Raw genomic sequence first — 14,745 nt, 5'->3', positions numbered from 1 at the left:
CTTTGTCTTAGTCATATCGAATCATACTGTTTACAATACTTTTCAAGTGAAAAACACTGACTCATGTTTCTAATATGTCTTTTTCAATTACCTTCGGGGCCTCGCCCCTATGTTGTCAAAGCGAATTGGGTACGAGGTCCCCCTTTAGTCGATAAATCGTCTAACAAGATAAAATCAACTCTACAAGATTAAGTTCTGAATTCTAAAGACGTGTTTTGCTTTTTCTTATAAGTACCTAAATTCTTCCATAAAAACGTGCCAATAAGCCACACAACCTGACATCGAAGTTTTAAGCGAATAGGTAATCTTATTTGCATAACAGATATATTTTGCCTCTTTTGATATCTAACAATTTATGTCCTCGCGTCATCGATCTAGTCGGTATTATAACAAGGTTAGATGTGAGCAAAGTGCACTAGTTGAAAAACATTTGTCGTATTGTTCAGGTTGGTTCTGAGTCGCCTTTATAGAAAATAAAGGAATATTTACCAAAATGGTTCAATGAATCAAAATGGTTCACAGGTTTTGGGTTGCGAGAAAAAATTTTAAGTTCGAGTTTTGGTAGGTGTTTTCTGGTTGGTATTTTCTAATGAGGAAACTGTTCATTGAAACTCTTTGATTATCTATTCTAAAGCTACATTGTCAAAATCTATCATTTCGTTTGTGTTGGATATTTTTAAAAGAGAGTGCCTGAAAGGAGCCCCTGAAATGCGATGAATTTAGCCTGATTAGGGGGGGGGGGAGGGGGCTGCAGCTCTTCAAGTCTCTATGTCCTCAGCACGATTTCTTAAAGTGACCCCTTGGGTCCAACCGTTTTTAAAGAGGTAAGAATTAGTCGCATTTCACGCTGGTTTTGCACGTCATATGCTAATTTTTATGCGAAAAAATCTTAGTTTTGTCATTGTTAGTGAATATCAGTAATTTGCCGTTAAATATTGTTGCAGAAACTGATAATCATAATGCAACATCTCCATACAGCATTCTCTTTTTTGAATCAAAATTTTACATTTTGCAGCAAAAAGACAATTGGCACGCTTTGTAAAAGGAGACTGTGCTCCGGACCCCTAACTTGAAAGTAAATCAAAGAAAGTAAACGTTCAAGTTAGGGGTCTGGGACACAGGCTATAAAAAAAGGGCATGATGCATGAGTCACAATCCTATAAATTTACAGCTTGGCCCCATCTTTCGACAAAACCCTCCTTTTAGCTGCAGAATGGACTGTTCCTAGCCTTTGTTAGTCCCAGGCTGCCATTTTGTTGTGGAATTTTAAGGTTTGTTTTTCATTGATCTCTGACGTCTGAGAAATACTGATGCAACGGCAGTGACACTGTATGGGTCTTAAACTGGATTAATGAGGAGAAATTAATCAATTAAATTTTGTTTTCATTTCGTAATGTAATCATTAGACTTGTTTTTAATTTGCATGTAATAATGCTATCTAATTGTGTGATAAACTTTTTCGCTAAATTGATCGAAACGACTGAGGTTACATCATTTGCTTTCCATTATTGCTAGTTTAAGCGATACAGTGGAATGAGAAGTAACAATAAATCACCTGGAATGCTGCATTTGAATAGAAAGTGTCTTATACGCCATTCTGTAAGGCCATACTTAGTGGTTTATACTAATAATTTAATTCTTATAAAAACCTAAGAACTTTTGCGGACTGTTACCGCCCTAGCTCTTCAACACTTAGCTGGCCAGACCATGAACCTGAGTCAACTACATGGCTAGGCACCGCGTAGCGTTGAGAAAAGTGGGGGGGCTAAAACTGTATAAAAAGAGGCTTTTCTGGTAGTTTGATACTTAATATTTGGCATTTTTTGCAAAAAGTGGGGGGGGGGCTAAAGTGCTCCGCGGTGCCTGTGAACTAATGTTAAGGGTGTAACTAGCTGGAGACAAATGTAACTAGCTAGCAAAGCTCTACATAACAATGACGAATTGGCTTATTTGAGCATGGAAATGGCTTATTGCGAGGGAAAATTCACTCTTGCCAAAAGCGTGCGATATTTTCACTAAAACAAAAGGATTTCCAGAGCTATTCATAAAGTTATTTGATGTATAGCAGAAATTAACCAGAGGAAAGCAGGGAGAACATGTTTCTCACAGAGTTTTGCAGAGCATCGTCCAAATTTCTTCAATGAGGTTTAAATGCGTTAATTGGCTACCCAGATACTACGTGTACCTGGCAACAGAAAAATATACATACGCTTGCTATTTTTTGTGGACCACCTCACCACGTAGCAACGATAGCATAAATATTTTCGCTACAGAAGATGCGGAGAGGTTCTCTCTTTCAATTGATGTCAATTGATACGCTTAGTTTGCAAATTTGCCGATGATGGAATGGTTATTTTGGAGGATTAAATTATGTTAGACAAAACGCTATGTTAGTTTTCTATTGCAAAAGTACTTTAAAGGCAAATTAATGGGTAATTATTATTTTACTGGGAAGCCATTATCATATTGCTTTGTGGTTTTGATTAAAATCCTTCTGGGTGTATTGATCAACAAATTTTTCAAATTCCAATGTAGAATTTAGAGATGGGTATGATGGACGTGGGAGGGTAGTGTGTGCATATTCTGCTTTTTTATCCTTACCTTTTCAAGAGTCGTTCCTAATGACAAATAATTAAAAAGCCATACCTTCTCTAAAAGGTTTCTTTGAAAAATAGGATCTAAATAATTTTTTAAGACGATCAGATGCTTATTTTCTCTATTTTAATTAAAAAAAAATTACTTTATTCAACCCCCTCCCCTCGCCGACTTTGCCTGCATCCCTGAGGATTTACGGTACAGGGCGTCCACTTTTTATTGGAGAGAGCACTTTTTGTGAACGCGCTGTCTTTTCACTTTTAAGTCTAGAAGCATTATGAATTTTTAGACGCTCGTAATTTAAAAGCTAACTACACTTTCGTTTTCTAATCCTGAGCGCACACATTATTCTGAAACAGCAGATACAGTGCTAAGCAGCAGCAATGCACGTCACAGGTATGCTTGAACCAGGGGAAAAAGGGGCGATGGGATTGGGAAAGATTTGCCGTGTTGTAAAAGGTAGTATTTGACACTGACCCGGTAAAATAGATACGGTTAATAGCAAATGGAAATACTCAGTGGCGAAAATTGCCCCTTATTTAGAAACGGGATGCAATTTTCGACGAATTTTTTTATTTCTCTATGTTGGTTTTTTTATGTAGATTTCTGAAGTGTTTGCCCACAGTTTTTTGTCTCATATCCAGCTACTTCAGTACTTACTTTCAATTGCCCATTACAAAAACCAATTACTAATGTGGCAAGGCCAAAACATCTCGAGTGGAATTTGGACAATTTACCATTGCAATTAAAGTGTCTCTGTCCATGTGTGTCTGGTATGGTGCTCTCACATGGCTAGACATTCCGGGTTATTCCTAGCATCGATATAAAACCGGAACACATGTACAGCATAAAATCAAGGAAGCTTAATTTTATCTCTGAATGTCCGTTAATTTAACGTGAAGATTTCGCAGAACAGAGGCTGCTTCGACCAAGCCAGCGATTCAAAACTGTTTATGAATTCGTTTTAATTTACTTAATTTTGTTTTAAATTTTCCATTGGAGTCATACGCACCGTGATGAAACAGCCTTTTCCAACCTAAACCACAAATATAATACCTAGCAGGGGGTGTGGGGGCTGGGTTACCCTCATCAAAACGATCACCGTTAAATGTCCACGTGTTTTTTATCAGGTCAGACGAGATATGCATAATGAATAACTTTTCAGAAAATAAAAGTTGTCGTACTGGATAACTTAATAAAAGTCTGGGAAAAAATTTTAATAGAATTATTCAAATGCAATGTATTTAGGAAAACAAGTTCAATAATTTTAGTTTACCTTTTTTTTTGTTCGGGTGGTTTTGAGGAAGTAACAAAGACTTATTTTATCTTTATTTATTTAAAATGCCGTTTGTAAATGTGGTGTGAGTGTAAAGCTTGAGCAAAAACGGAGAAACGATAAGTACTAAAGTAATAAAATATTTTGAATGATAATTTTTTCATAATGGCTAACTAGCTCCTGGCCAACTCCACGTGGTTTCTGATACATGAAGTAGACAAACTGATTATAAATTTTTCCATTGATCTATAAATGGACACATTGGTCAAGCCAAGATTCAGCTTTAATCTTTTGCCCAAAACGATTTAGTTTTGTGAGACCATTAGAAGCAATATCTTTAATCTCCTACACATTGCCTAGATTTTTTGCCTTATCGAAAATATTTCCTGATCAGAATAAAAAATTCTGCGTAAGCTGTCCTATATATTGCCGACAATTATTATCCTGAAAAGACAGACCATACTATGCAAAAAATCCCTAGGGAAGACAGCTTTCTGTCCCTGGATTGCCCGTAGGCTTAGAATAAGAAGGTATGCCTATAGTGACAAATTCCTCTATTATTACATTGGGGAAAAGGGGTGGATAAAATTGGCGGCGCCAACTGGGAGAACACGTTCCCTGATTCTTGGCAATGTCTATTTTGTATTTCGCCTAATTCGGCGAGAAAATGTTGGGGGAGTGGTTATATTTGGGCAAAGATTCTTTATGAGGTCAAAATCAGTGGTGGGCATTTTCTAATGGTAAAAGTGGCCTTCCCTGTTGGTGAAAAGGCGCTTTCTTCCTGATAAAAGAACGTGGCATAAAATTTTTATATTTTGTGACCTCACAGCCTATTGGCTGGCACCGCTCCTGGCAGATTATATGTTACTAGGGTTTTATGATCGTCTCAGCATTGTGGCCAGGAATCATGGAAGTTCGAAGTCTTTGACCTTTAGGGATAGGACACAAGCACGCCCATGTGAATTGATTTTGCCTTTTTTCTTTTAAATATTCAGATTAAAAAACATTGTTTGCCTTTTTAAGCATGTTACTCCTTTCAGCTATCAGCTTGGTGTTGTGAATATATCTAGTGGCAAGAAATAATTGCGTTTTACATGCGTTTTTATCTTCCACAGGTACGGTATCATACTGTACCGGGAGTCAAGTTCTGTTACCCCCAAGGTGTTGACCCCAGTTTTTTATGCTCGCTGACCTGAACTTTCGAAATCTGCGGATTTTCTCTGCATCTCAGCTCATCTTTCTAGCCTGAGGGCGTTTTTCATGACACCATTACTCGGTTTGTTATTGCCATTAGTGCGTTTTATTCTGCAAAGACCGTGAGTGAATTGCCTTTTTTCTTCGTCCACTCTGCGGTTGGCTGGTCTCGTAGCTTGTCCGGTCGCTTATATTGTCCCTCAGAGCTAGTATTGTGCTGTCGAATTGATGAGATTTTAAACAGCAATTGAAATGATCTGCCCTTTTAACTTTTTTATTTGCTACGATCAAATTACATCCTGTTATGTGTGCATAAACCGCAGTGTCATGACTAATGGTAGCCCTCAAGGAGGAGCTTCACCTGTCCAAACTCATTGTGTATTGCGAGTTCGTGGGAACAACACGCGCAAGTAGCTGGTGCGACGAATATTACCAACTTTAAAAGATGTGACTGCCTTCAGCAAAACTATAATCTTGAAGTCGTGGAAATGAAAGATTTTATATCAGTTATGGTCAGTATACTTTCAAGTTAATTTTTTGTCAAGATTTCATATGCTTTATGAAAGATTTTTTTCTCAGAATCACCAAGGGGTCAACGTGTTTCCTAGAAAATTCTCTTGTTACAAAGTGAAGCTGCCGACCCTATTATCATGAGAAATTGTTAGCCGGGCAAATTCAGTTATTCTAATTGCTTTCACCTTGTATATTATCATCTCTAGTCGGAGTTTTGCCCCGACCTCTGTTAGCAAATCTACTGGAAGTGTCAATTGAATAGTGCTAGCAATTTTGTTAATTGCAAGTTGGCTTGTGATAGACTCTTCGAAAATTGCAGGCTGCATAACTTACTGAGTACTCAGTGGTAATAGTATGCATTTAATAAATGCCAAGATCATTTGGAGACACATTGTTTGCACTGCCTTATGTTTTAAGCCCAGGTATATTTCTTTTACTCAAAGGTACAGGGTTATTCCCAAACAGTATTGTATTTCATGGATCAAGTTTACACCTATTTAAGTGCTTGAAGCTCAAAATAGCACGAGGTGGTCATACTTTGATATTTGTCGGTATTGTATTCTTTGAGAGACTTTTCCTTTATGGCTGGAAACGAACCATTAAATTTGTCCGCGTGATTGGAAACCTCTCGTTTCGAACCATGATGAAACAAAAAAACCAAGATTTGCTGTTCATTTGGCATTTGATTTCATTTTTGATTGTGTGGGCGTGATTGTTCAAACGATTCCTGCCCCTTTAAACAAAGATTTGTCTATACCCACACGTGAACATCTTAAGAAACTCAAATTTCCAAAGAGTACTTGTAATCATATGATAAAACGGGCCATTTCTCGAAGTGACGTAATAGCCAGAGTAAGAAGGCAACTGATGCCTGAGAGCTCTGCGTAAAGTTTTCTGAATATCTTCCAACAAAGAACGGGAATAGATTGAGGAATACCGACACTTGCATTTAATTTCTTCACATTTGCAACCGATCTTCTTATGCGTTTTGTGTCAGCAATTATTATTTTTCATTAACATTGAAAATGAATTATTTTGATTGAAGGAGAAAGTAAATTCCTCCTCTTTGATGAAAAAAGCAAACCAGAGTTCGGAGAAAAGCTTTAAAGAAAGCAAGATATTAACCCCGGAGACACTTGCCTCTTTGATCAAAGATACGACAAAGATACGAGATAAAATTAAAAGATATGAGCTTTATATAGCCACTGGGTGTGGTAAACAAAGAATTTCGATGAAGAACTTTTTCTACCAAAATTTGGTAAACTCGTGTACCAAGAATTTGCATCGTTTCGTACAAAAATAGGTGTACTTGACTCATCTTTTGCTGTTTTTACGTTAGCTAGTTTTGTTTTCCCAGCAATAATTGGGGTGGGGGGAGGGGGTGGTTAATTAAAACTCTTTAACTAAAATATGATAGATCTGCAATGGCATTGCCACATGTACTTTTTGCGATATTCTATATTATTTGAAGCTTAATGCAAAACTTGAGCTTTGGGAAATTGACTCCTCCTATATAAGAGGTGATTGTTTTTTCTATTGTTTTGCAATTAATAAGAATGAGAAAATTGTTTGGTGATAATATTTATCGAATTTGGTTTGATATCTGTTCTGCAGGTTTCCAAACAATATGTGATTAATCTGTTTGTAATTATCCATTCTATGCAAATATTTTTGTAGATTTTTTCAAAGGTGTTAAGCGAAAAGTCACCGTTTTTATTACGAACCTGTTTTCATAAACATTCATGAGAGAATACGTTTGTCACCTTTTCATTGCCAACTTTTGCCTTCTTAAACCATGATGTGGAGAATTTCGCACGAGCATGTCTCTTTGAAAAAAAATTGTGTTTAGCTTTGAGAAGGTCGCGAATTTCCGTAAATCAGAAAGTTATGTCAATAGAAGCTATTAGAATTGATCTCTGCATGCCTTAAACTATTTTTCATGTAGCCTCAAATTTTTCCTAAACAATATTGACATGTCGGAAACGCTACAAACAACAACCACGCGAATCCTTGAATAGCAAGCTTTGACATCATCAAGTCTCTATTTCTGGTTTATTTTCATTGACAAGATTGACAAGATATGCCTCATCCTTCTGCATCAATCGTCCGAATCGTATTCATGCCAATCTGTTATGTCCTGTGTGAATTAAGAAATTTCATTTTATAAATATATGAATCTGGCTTTTTTAATGAAGAGTCTGTTTCACAGCTGAATAATCTTTTAAATCTTTTCTTCAAGCGGAAATCGGGATTTTTGTCAGCTGTTGGGTGAGGCTTTTCTCGTAAACCATCTTTCTTTGATAAAGACAGTGTAGGTTTGGTTAAAATCTTTCTTAAGCAATTACTCATATCGTACAGCAAGGTCTGTTTATTTACTAAATCACATATTGACATGGCATCTTTAGAGCAGTATTTCCTCTTTGGTTTTAGCCCTTACTCATTGACGGAGATAAGGGGGTCAGTTTTGGAAAACGCACCCTCTCGCACAACATTATTGCTTCAAGTAGCGTTTTGTCGGGAAGTTATGTAAATTGGCAAGGACTGCCGGGTTTGATCAGTTTTCTAGGAAGCATTTCAGATTTGGGGTTTTGAGTACCCTCGATGGGCGAACTTGAACTCAAAACATTTAGAAATATAGACATTATAACCTGTGTCTATCATTTTCAATGTATGTGGCTCTAGACTTGGTCAATTACTGGCAGGGACATAGAAACTGGGGGAGCTAGCTAGGATCATGCCCCCAAAATTTGGAAAAACGGGCTTCTTGTCTGAAACTCAGTGTCCCTTCATTCATGTGCCCTTCTCAACATTGAAGCCTAATTTGCAGACTATCGTGGATAATTTTAACCCAATAACTATTTTATTAGTTGTTTATAACAACCAGTTAATTTTATCAACTAAAGTTTGTTAAGTAGTTAAAATTTTTCAACGGACACCTTGATGTCAATTTTATTTGTTTCTATTTTGATAAATTACCTAAGAAGTGTTAATGGGTCTTTGGCTCGCGTGTTCATGGGAGTCAGTGTCAGATATAATCACTGTAATGAATTTTCTTGTGCTTTTTAAGAGAATTTATAGTATCCTTTAAGTTACCACAAATTATCGTTTTAGCGTTTTCGTGTGATATTGTCGCCATTTTAATTGCGAAATGTAAAGGCACCAACGTCTGGCGTTTTGTGCTCTTTTGGTAATTGCTATCGTAACGTTAGGGGAGACACGATAGCCATCTAATGTTTGGTTCTATTTCGATTTATATTTGGTTCAGCGGAGATTTGACCTCCCAATTTGCGTTAAAGAAAAATCTTTGTTGAAAAGAAAAGAAAAAACAAGTGGCATTAGAGGCCAGCATTCTTGGAGTTTAGTTTCGTTTGTAAATGATGGAGCAATGAGTTTACTTAGTTTGTCGAAGAAAATGGCAAGAAAGCTAAAACTTAGTACCAAAATTGTTTTCAAGGGCTAGCCCGTTACGTCAGCAAAGTCATTGTGATAATTGATCTTCTTAAGATCTGGTTGAATGTTATTATGTAACAACCTGTCTAGAATGTCTTCACGGGAAAGAATAAAGAAATATATTTGCAATTCTAAGGCATGCCACGTGCCTGTCCAAATTCTCGTTTATTGTCTGCTCTGCGAGCCTTTTTTTCTTTTATAAAATCAGCTATGCATACTATTTGTGGAGGTTAGAAACGAGTCTTTTGCGAAAGAATTTCGGCAGTGTATGAAACATAGATACTTAAATCCAAATGGATAAGATGATTGATTTTACAGGGCTTTTGCCGGTTAGCTGCCGGAAAGCATTATGATAAGAAAGAATGGTGGAGATAATTTGAGGATATTTGTTCGAAGATGCAGTTTAAGCTGAATTCTAAGCGCAATGCCACACCACAAATGTAGTCTACTTCATCCTGAATTGACGCTGTCATACCATACTGCCAAAGCCCTTTTCTAGCCATTTTATAGAAATTTTTTCTTTGAGTCTTTAGTCAGGATTAAATGCCAGTGCCGCGTTTTCGGCGTGATAATGAACTTTGGCCAGGTTTGGTACAAAAGGTACACAAGGTGTGTGTCACTGTCAGGTCACTTTTACAGTTTCATAGTGGAGCCAATTTGTTTGGGAGAATGGATGCTGCCTTGTCTACCTTAAGTTTCTGTTTTTATTTAATTTTACTTAACCAGTCAGTCAAAAAGTAATGTTTGTGTTTAAATGGTATACCTCACTTTGGGGAATATTGCGCCTCGTTTCGAATATCAAAAAAAAATATTTTAGTATTTTTACCCAATGGCCTACTACTCTAGTGTCTCTAATAGCAGGGGGAGGTAATAGAAGGGGGGGTGTTCATTCCGACCAATTTTCAATAGAAGTGGAGTGCTAATAGAAGGGGGGTGTTCATGTCGACCAGTTTTCAATAGAAGGGGGTGCTAATAGAAGGGGGTGTTCATGTCGGCAATCCTTCTTTGAAATCAAAGTACCTTTTAGAATATACTGTCAAAATTTGGTTTCAGTTTCTTGCATAGTTTGCAATCATACAAAACTACAATCATACAAAGATAAATCAAATTTACAGCGTCTAACTTCCAAGTCAAAAATCATCGGTTTCCTTTGTACGGTTGAGATTTTACAAAAAACTATGGAAAACAATGAATAATGAAAATCAAATGACTCGATTTGTAAAATTTAATAGAAGGGGGTGCTAGTAAGCGACGGTGGGGAGGGCAAATTCTTCTGAAATTAATACACGGGGGGGGGCGTCTATTAGAGACACTAGAGTAGGTTGTTCTAAGTCACAGCTTTTTGCCCATTTCTATCGTCCGCTTGCTTTGAACACTGTTAAGACCCTTTTTCTTTCCTAACAATTTATGCAGTCCAAATAAGTAAGCTCAAATTATAATTGCTGTTGCCAAGCTGTTTAAACAATTCAATTCATGACAACGCTACCATAGCAATTATAGAAAAAAAATTTATGTTCTTTGTTTATTCAAACGCAAGCACACATTCGAAGCTTGCTGTTTTAGAGACATGTTTTACTAGGTCTCGTTACTTTGGTTTATGGAAAAAGTACTTTGGTTTATGGAAAATTAGCTATCGCTTGTTGCTAGAGCAGGTTTCACACGTTAATTCTACTAACGTTCCCATGCCACGTCCATTTGCAAGCTTGTAACCATGGCTAAGAGTAATTCGATAAATTTTATCGTAGGAAATGCCACAGATAGTAATCAAATGAAATATAGTTTGGTAGAGTGGCGTTTGACTACCTTGTAAAAATGTTTGGTTGTTTATTGATAGCTAGTATTTAAGACTAGACTTTTTAAAATCCCTGCAACGATGGGTATTCTGTTGCACGGAGGTCAAACTGTACCTGCGGCAAAATGTACAATAGGTACAGAAGAGTTGTGTGTATAAGTAGGCCATCCGTCTTCGTTGTGGCAAGAAGTCGTTTCACAAAACTGAACTGTGGGAACTTTCGTTTATATCCAATTAAAACTTATTGTAATTTACTGTCGGGTTGCATTGAAAAGGAACTCATTGGAATTTCCTTGTTCTTTGTGCTATTACTTTAGAAAAGCTTCTGTTTCTAACTGCTGGATTTAAATTATTCTGCTGAGGTTTTCCCTGTGACATTGGTCAAACCCCTCCGCATTGATATGGTTATCTCTTTAACTTTTGATATTCTTTACACCATGGAGTGTCTTGTTTTTATGGGTCATGAGACTTTTACTTTTGTTTTTCATAGATGTCATATCTTATCAGTTTTAGCGTATTTGTTTGTTTGAAATCGATAAATGCAGTTTTCGTATATGTTTTTGCTCAAAGACCGGGATGCAAATTTTTTATGAGGGGGGGATAGCCCTGATAAATAGGTGTGAAAACAGCCATTTTTTCAAAACAAAGGTATTTTACTTATACAAGTTAAGTTTTTGACCCCCCCCCCTCCCCCCGGTATCTCGGTCCTTGTTTTTGCTTGCTTTGAAGGAATTTCTAGTCTTCTCTGACAATAGTCAACTTTGTTACGAGGGACTGGGAAGTCAACAATCTTTTTGCTGGGTGAAATTTTGTGATTTTTTTCATCGTCAAGGCAAATATATTTATTTTTTAAATAGACACTGCATTTGTTTCAGCATTTATAATTTTTTTCTGATATAGTGAAACAGTGATTTTCAGTGCATTTGCTGAATAAACCGTAACCTTTACTCTTTGTTTCACGCGAGAGGAATTCCTAGACACTGCTATCAGCTACCATATTGGTTGCAACCATAGTTACATAAGCTTTACCTGCTTTTGCATTGTAAAGAGCTGGAAGTTTTACATACTTTAAAGGATATTTACTAGTTGACGTGTCGAAACTATTTTCGAAATCGTTTAGAGCTGTTCGTATAGATTAAACCCTGTGCCTAAAAGAATGTTGATCGATCATTGTTGTATGATCGAAATGCTTCGACATATTACATTTTGATCTTATCTAGAACCTTGACAACGATAGAGCTGTATGTGTATATGTCTTATCACAGAGATTGGTGAAGACCTTTTCTGTAAACTTTTGTTTTCTTCTTCAGGTTGCTGAGGATGGTATTGCAAGGAAAGTCGGTGGTTTGCAAGAAGGTGATACCCTGGTATATATAAATGGAATTACGTGCCAGTCAAGGGCTAAAGCTATAGAGACAGTAAAGATGGGGAAGAATGAATTGAGATTGAAGTTGAAAAGGTAACTTTTTGTGTAAAGCATCTAAGGTGTTTGGGTATCTGAATAAAAGGTGTTTCCAGAGGACGATGGTGGCTGCCAGGTCATTTTGTCTAGCTGAACAAAGTGTTAGACATCTTTAGACACCAAGCCCAGTAATTAGACATGATGTATTTTGAATCTCTGTAGAAGATGTAGATGCTGTGTCAGAGTATCTTGTTGTTTGATGTTTCGTTACTTGAATTTTGCAGGATTTCATTGTGTGCAACACTGTTAACCAATCAAATCTACGATTACAAGCAAAAGCCTTCCGTTTTCATTATTGTATATTGAAGAAGTACTAGAGAGTATTTTATTTTGACTCTTTGATGTCAATTGTCATGAGAACATTTTGTAGCCGATCCTTTAAAACTTTTCACCTTGAGTCTGAGGTCATTGTAAGGTAGTTCTGGTATAAATGTGCCAGACTTTGCGTTGCACACAACGAAATCCTCCAAAATACATACCCATAATGCAACAATTGCCCCTAGGAACCAGTTTACGGGGCCTCAGAGAAATGTTTATGCTTATGTAACCACGACTGCTCAAATTATTCACAAAAGGATGCCCCCAAAAAATTTGGCCGTTTTGTTTATTTCATCCCCCTGTCAGAAGTAACCAAAACGCTGTTCCAAAACTCACGTGAACATTTTTAGAGATTTAAAGTTCTTTAAGGAGATATTGGGTCACCTTTCCTCAAATAAATCAGCGAAATCCAGTCGTGTTCACCAGGTCAAATGTTTATCACAGTACTGTCAGCGTCAAGCTAAGGTAAAAGATTAAGGAATGTGTGACAATTCTCCAGTTATGATTATTATTATGTTTGTAATGATGGCAGCCTTTATGATGATACTTATCATTATTATTATCATTTTGTAAAAGAAATAAACCTTGGACTGATTGCGATTTAATGGACTTTTAACACGTTCTCATTGTAATGTAACTTAATCTAACTGTCATTTTAAGTTCTATTTTGTTACTTGTAATTTGAAAGACAAGCCTATTGTACTAATAAATGTGAGGTGAAGGATTGTATTTCTTTAATGTTATATTGAATAAAAAGAGTCTAAAAATCATTATGTCTGGGATGAGTGAGATTGTCTTTATGGTTATGATGATTATGATGGCAGTGCTGGTGATAGAGATCACAATGATCTGAACGATGCGATCCTCCTTTAAGCTTTTTCTTCATAATCGTTTTTTGGAATTTCATTCTTCAAGAAAGCTTAAGATTTATTTAAACTGTTAATCCATATGTTTTGTCTAGTATTCTTGCTAGCCGTATTGAAACAAGCTCGTGTTGCACAACCATATGCAAGTAAAGTAAAGCTTATTCACAACCGACTTGAAACATGCAGAATTATTTACACCCCACGACAAGCTCGTAGGGATTATAGAAATATGCAAGGAGTTTTTCGCTAAGTTTATATGCAAGTCGGTTTGCTTGGAAATCGGTAGGGAATCCCTGCGATTTCAAAGTTGAAAATTTAATTGTCGATTGAATCACAGTTGAAACTTTAGACGGTTTAACAAGATAAATATATTCTTTGGATTTGTTTCAACAGAAATCAGAGCGCAGATTCTGCCGTAAAAGCCATCGAGTTGAAAACTGGGCCTAAACGCTCTAACAGTTTCTACGAGTCAGTTGTTGAGAATATGTTGGAAAATGTCAGTGATGATATCACTTCGACGCACTATTCAAGAAGAAGGAACACTCTAGAGAGAGAGATGGGCAAAGTGCGGAAAAAACCTTTGGGCGTTATGAAAGAGAGCAGCAATAGTGGTGATGTAAGCGAAGTTATTAGCGAGAGAGAAGAAGGGAAAAATATAGGCCGATTTAGTCCACCAAGGTCTGATTTGAAAACATTGTCACCCCAGTGAGTACAATACGTTATTTAGCAACATTCTATCAGAACAATTTTAAAGTTACAAGATTCTGCTCCAACTGATTTAAAATGTGTTTTGAACTGAATTTGCAAGTCTGTTTATTTTCAAATTTTCAGGAATTGTTTTTTATTAATCCAGATAAATCATCTTCATTACGCATCATTTGGACAACAATAGATTATTTTGTGATCTATAAAAAGGGAGGCTCGCAGGAAATACTGAGCTGGCCTGCGCTGCGATTAGTTACTGATCACGAATGCAAAAAGTAAATAGTAGCTTTGAATGAGTTTGCCTTTGCGCGTTGCTATTTTTTTCACATTCTTTTGTTAAGATAAACAATATTGGCAAATGAAAACCAACAAAACGGAAAACTGTCAATTTTCACCCATGTACTTTATCTTTCAATGAAAAAATGTTTGCACAGTTTGAAAAATTAAAACTAGCAGACCTGTGGATAATCGTTCGAACGAAAGGGTATGTGTCAGTTTTTCTACTGGTTTGGGGACTGTATGTAAAGCTGGAATTTCAATCGACGAATGCCCGAATTTCTGGCATCACGAAAAA

The 14,745-nt window shown here is 36.6% G+C and overlaps 1 protein-coding gene across 2 annotated transcripts in view; it reads left to right on the top strand.

Annotated features, from left to right (window-relative positions):
* The window catches only part of LOC135686857 (uncharacterized), a 35,693-nt gene that overhangs the window by 6,094 nt on the left and 14,854 nt on the right, over nucleotides 1–14,745 (top strand). The window contains exons 1-3 of one of the 2 annotated variants that reach the window (XM_065203222.2): nucleotides 1,869–5,577; nucleotides 12,131–12,279; nucleotides 13,860–14,171. In XM_065203222.2, coding sequence (XP_065059294.2) covers nucleotides 5,554–5,577; nucleotides 12,131–12,279; nucleotides 13,860–14,171 — 485 coding nt within the window. In that variant the 5' untranslated portion in view covers nucleotides 1,869–5,553. Of the gene's footprint in view, nucleotides 1–1,868; nucleotides 5,578–12,130; nucleotides 12,280–13,859; nucleotides 14,172–14,745 lie in introns of those variants that run through there. The other variant, XM_065203221.2, reaches the window with a different exon arrangement.

This window comes from Rhopilema esculentum, chromosome 6, assembly GCF_057945365.1.
Source record: "Rhopilema esculentum isolate cy_ngs chromosome 6, ASM5794536v1, whole genome shotgun sequence".
In the NCBI taxonomy this organism is placed as follows: Eukaryota; Metazoa; Cnidaria; class Scyphozoa; order Rhizostomeae; family Rhizostomatidae; genus Rhopilema; species Rhopilema esculentum.
This window is presented reverse-complemented; position numbering and strand designations above follow the sequence as displayed.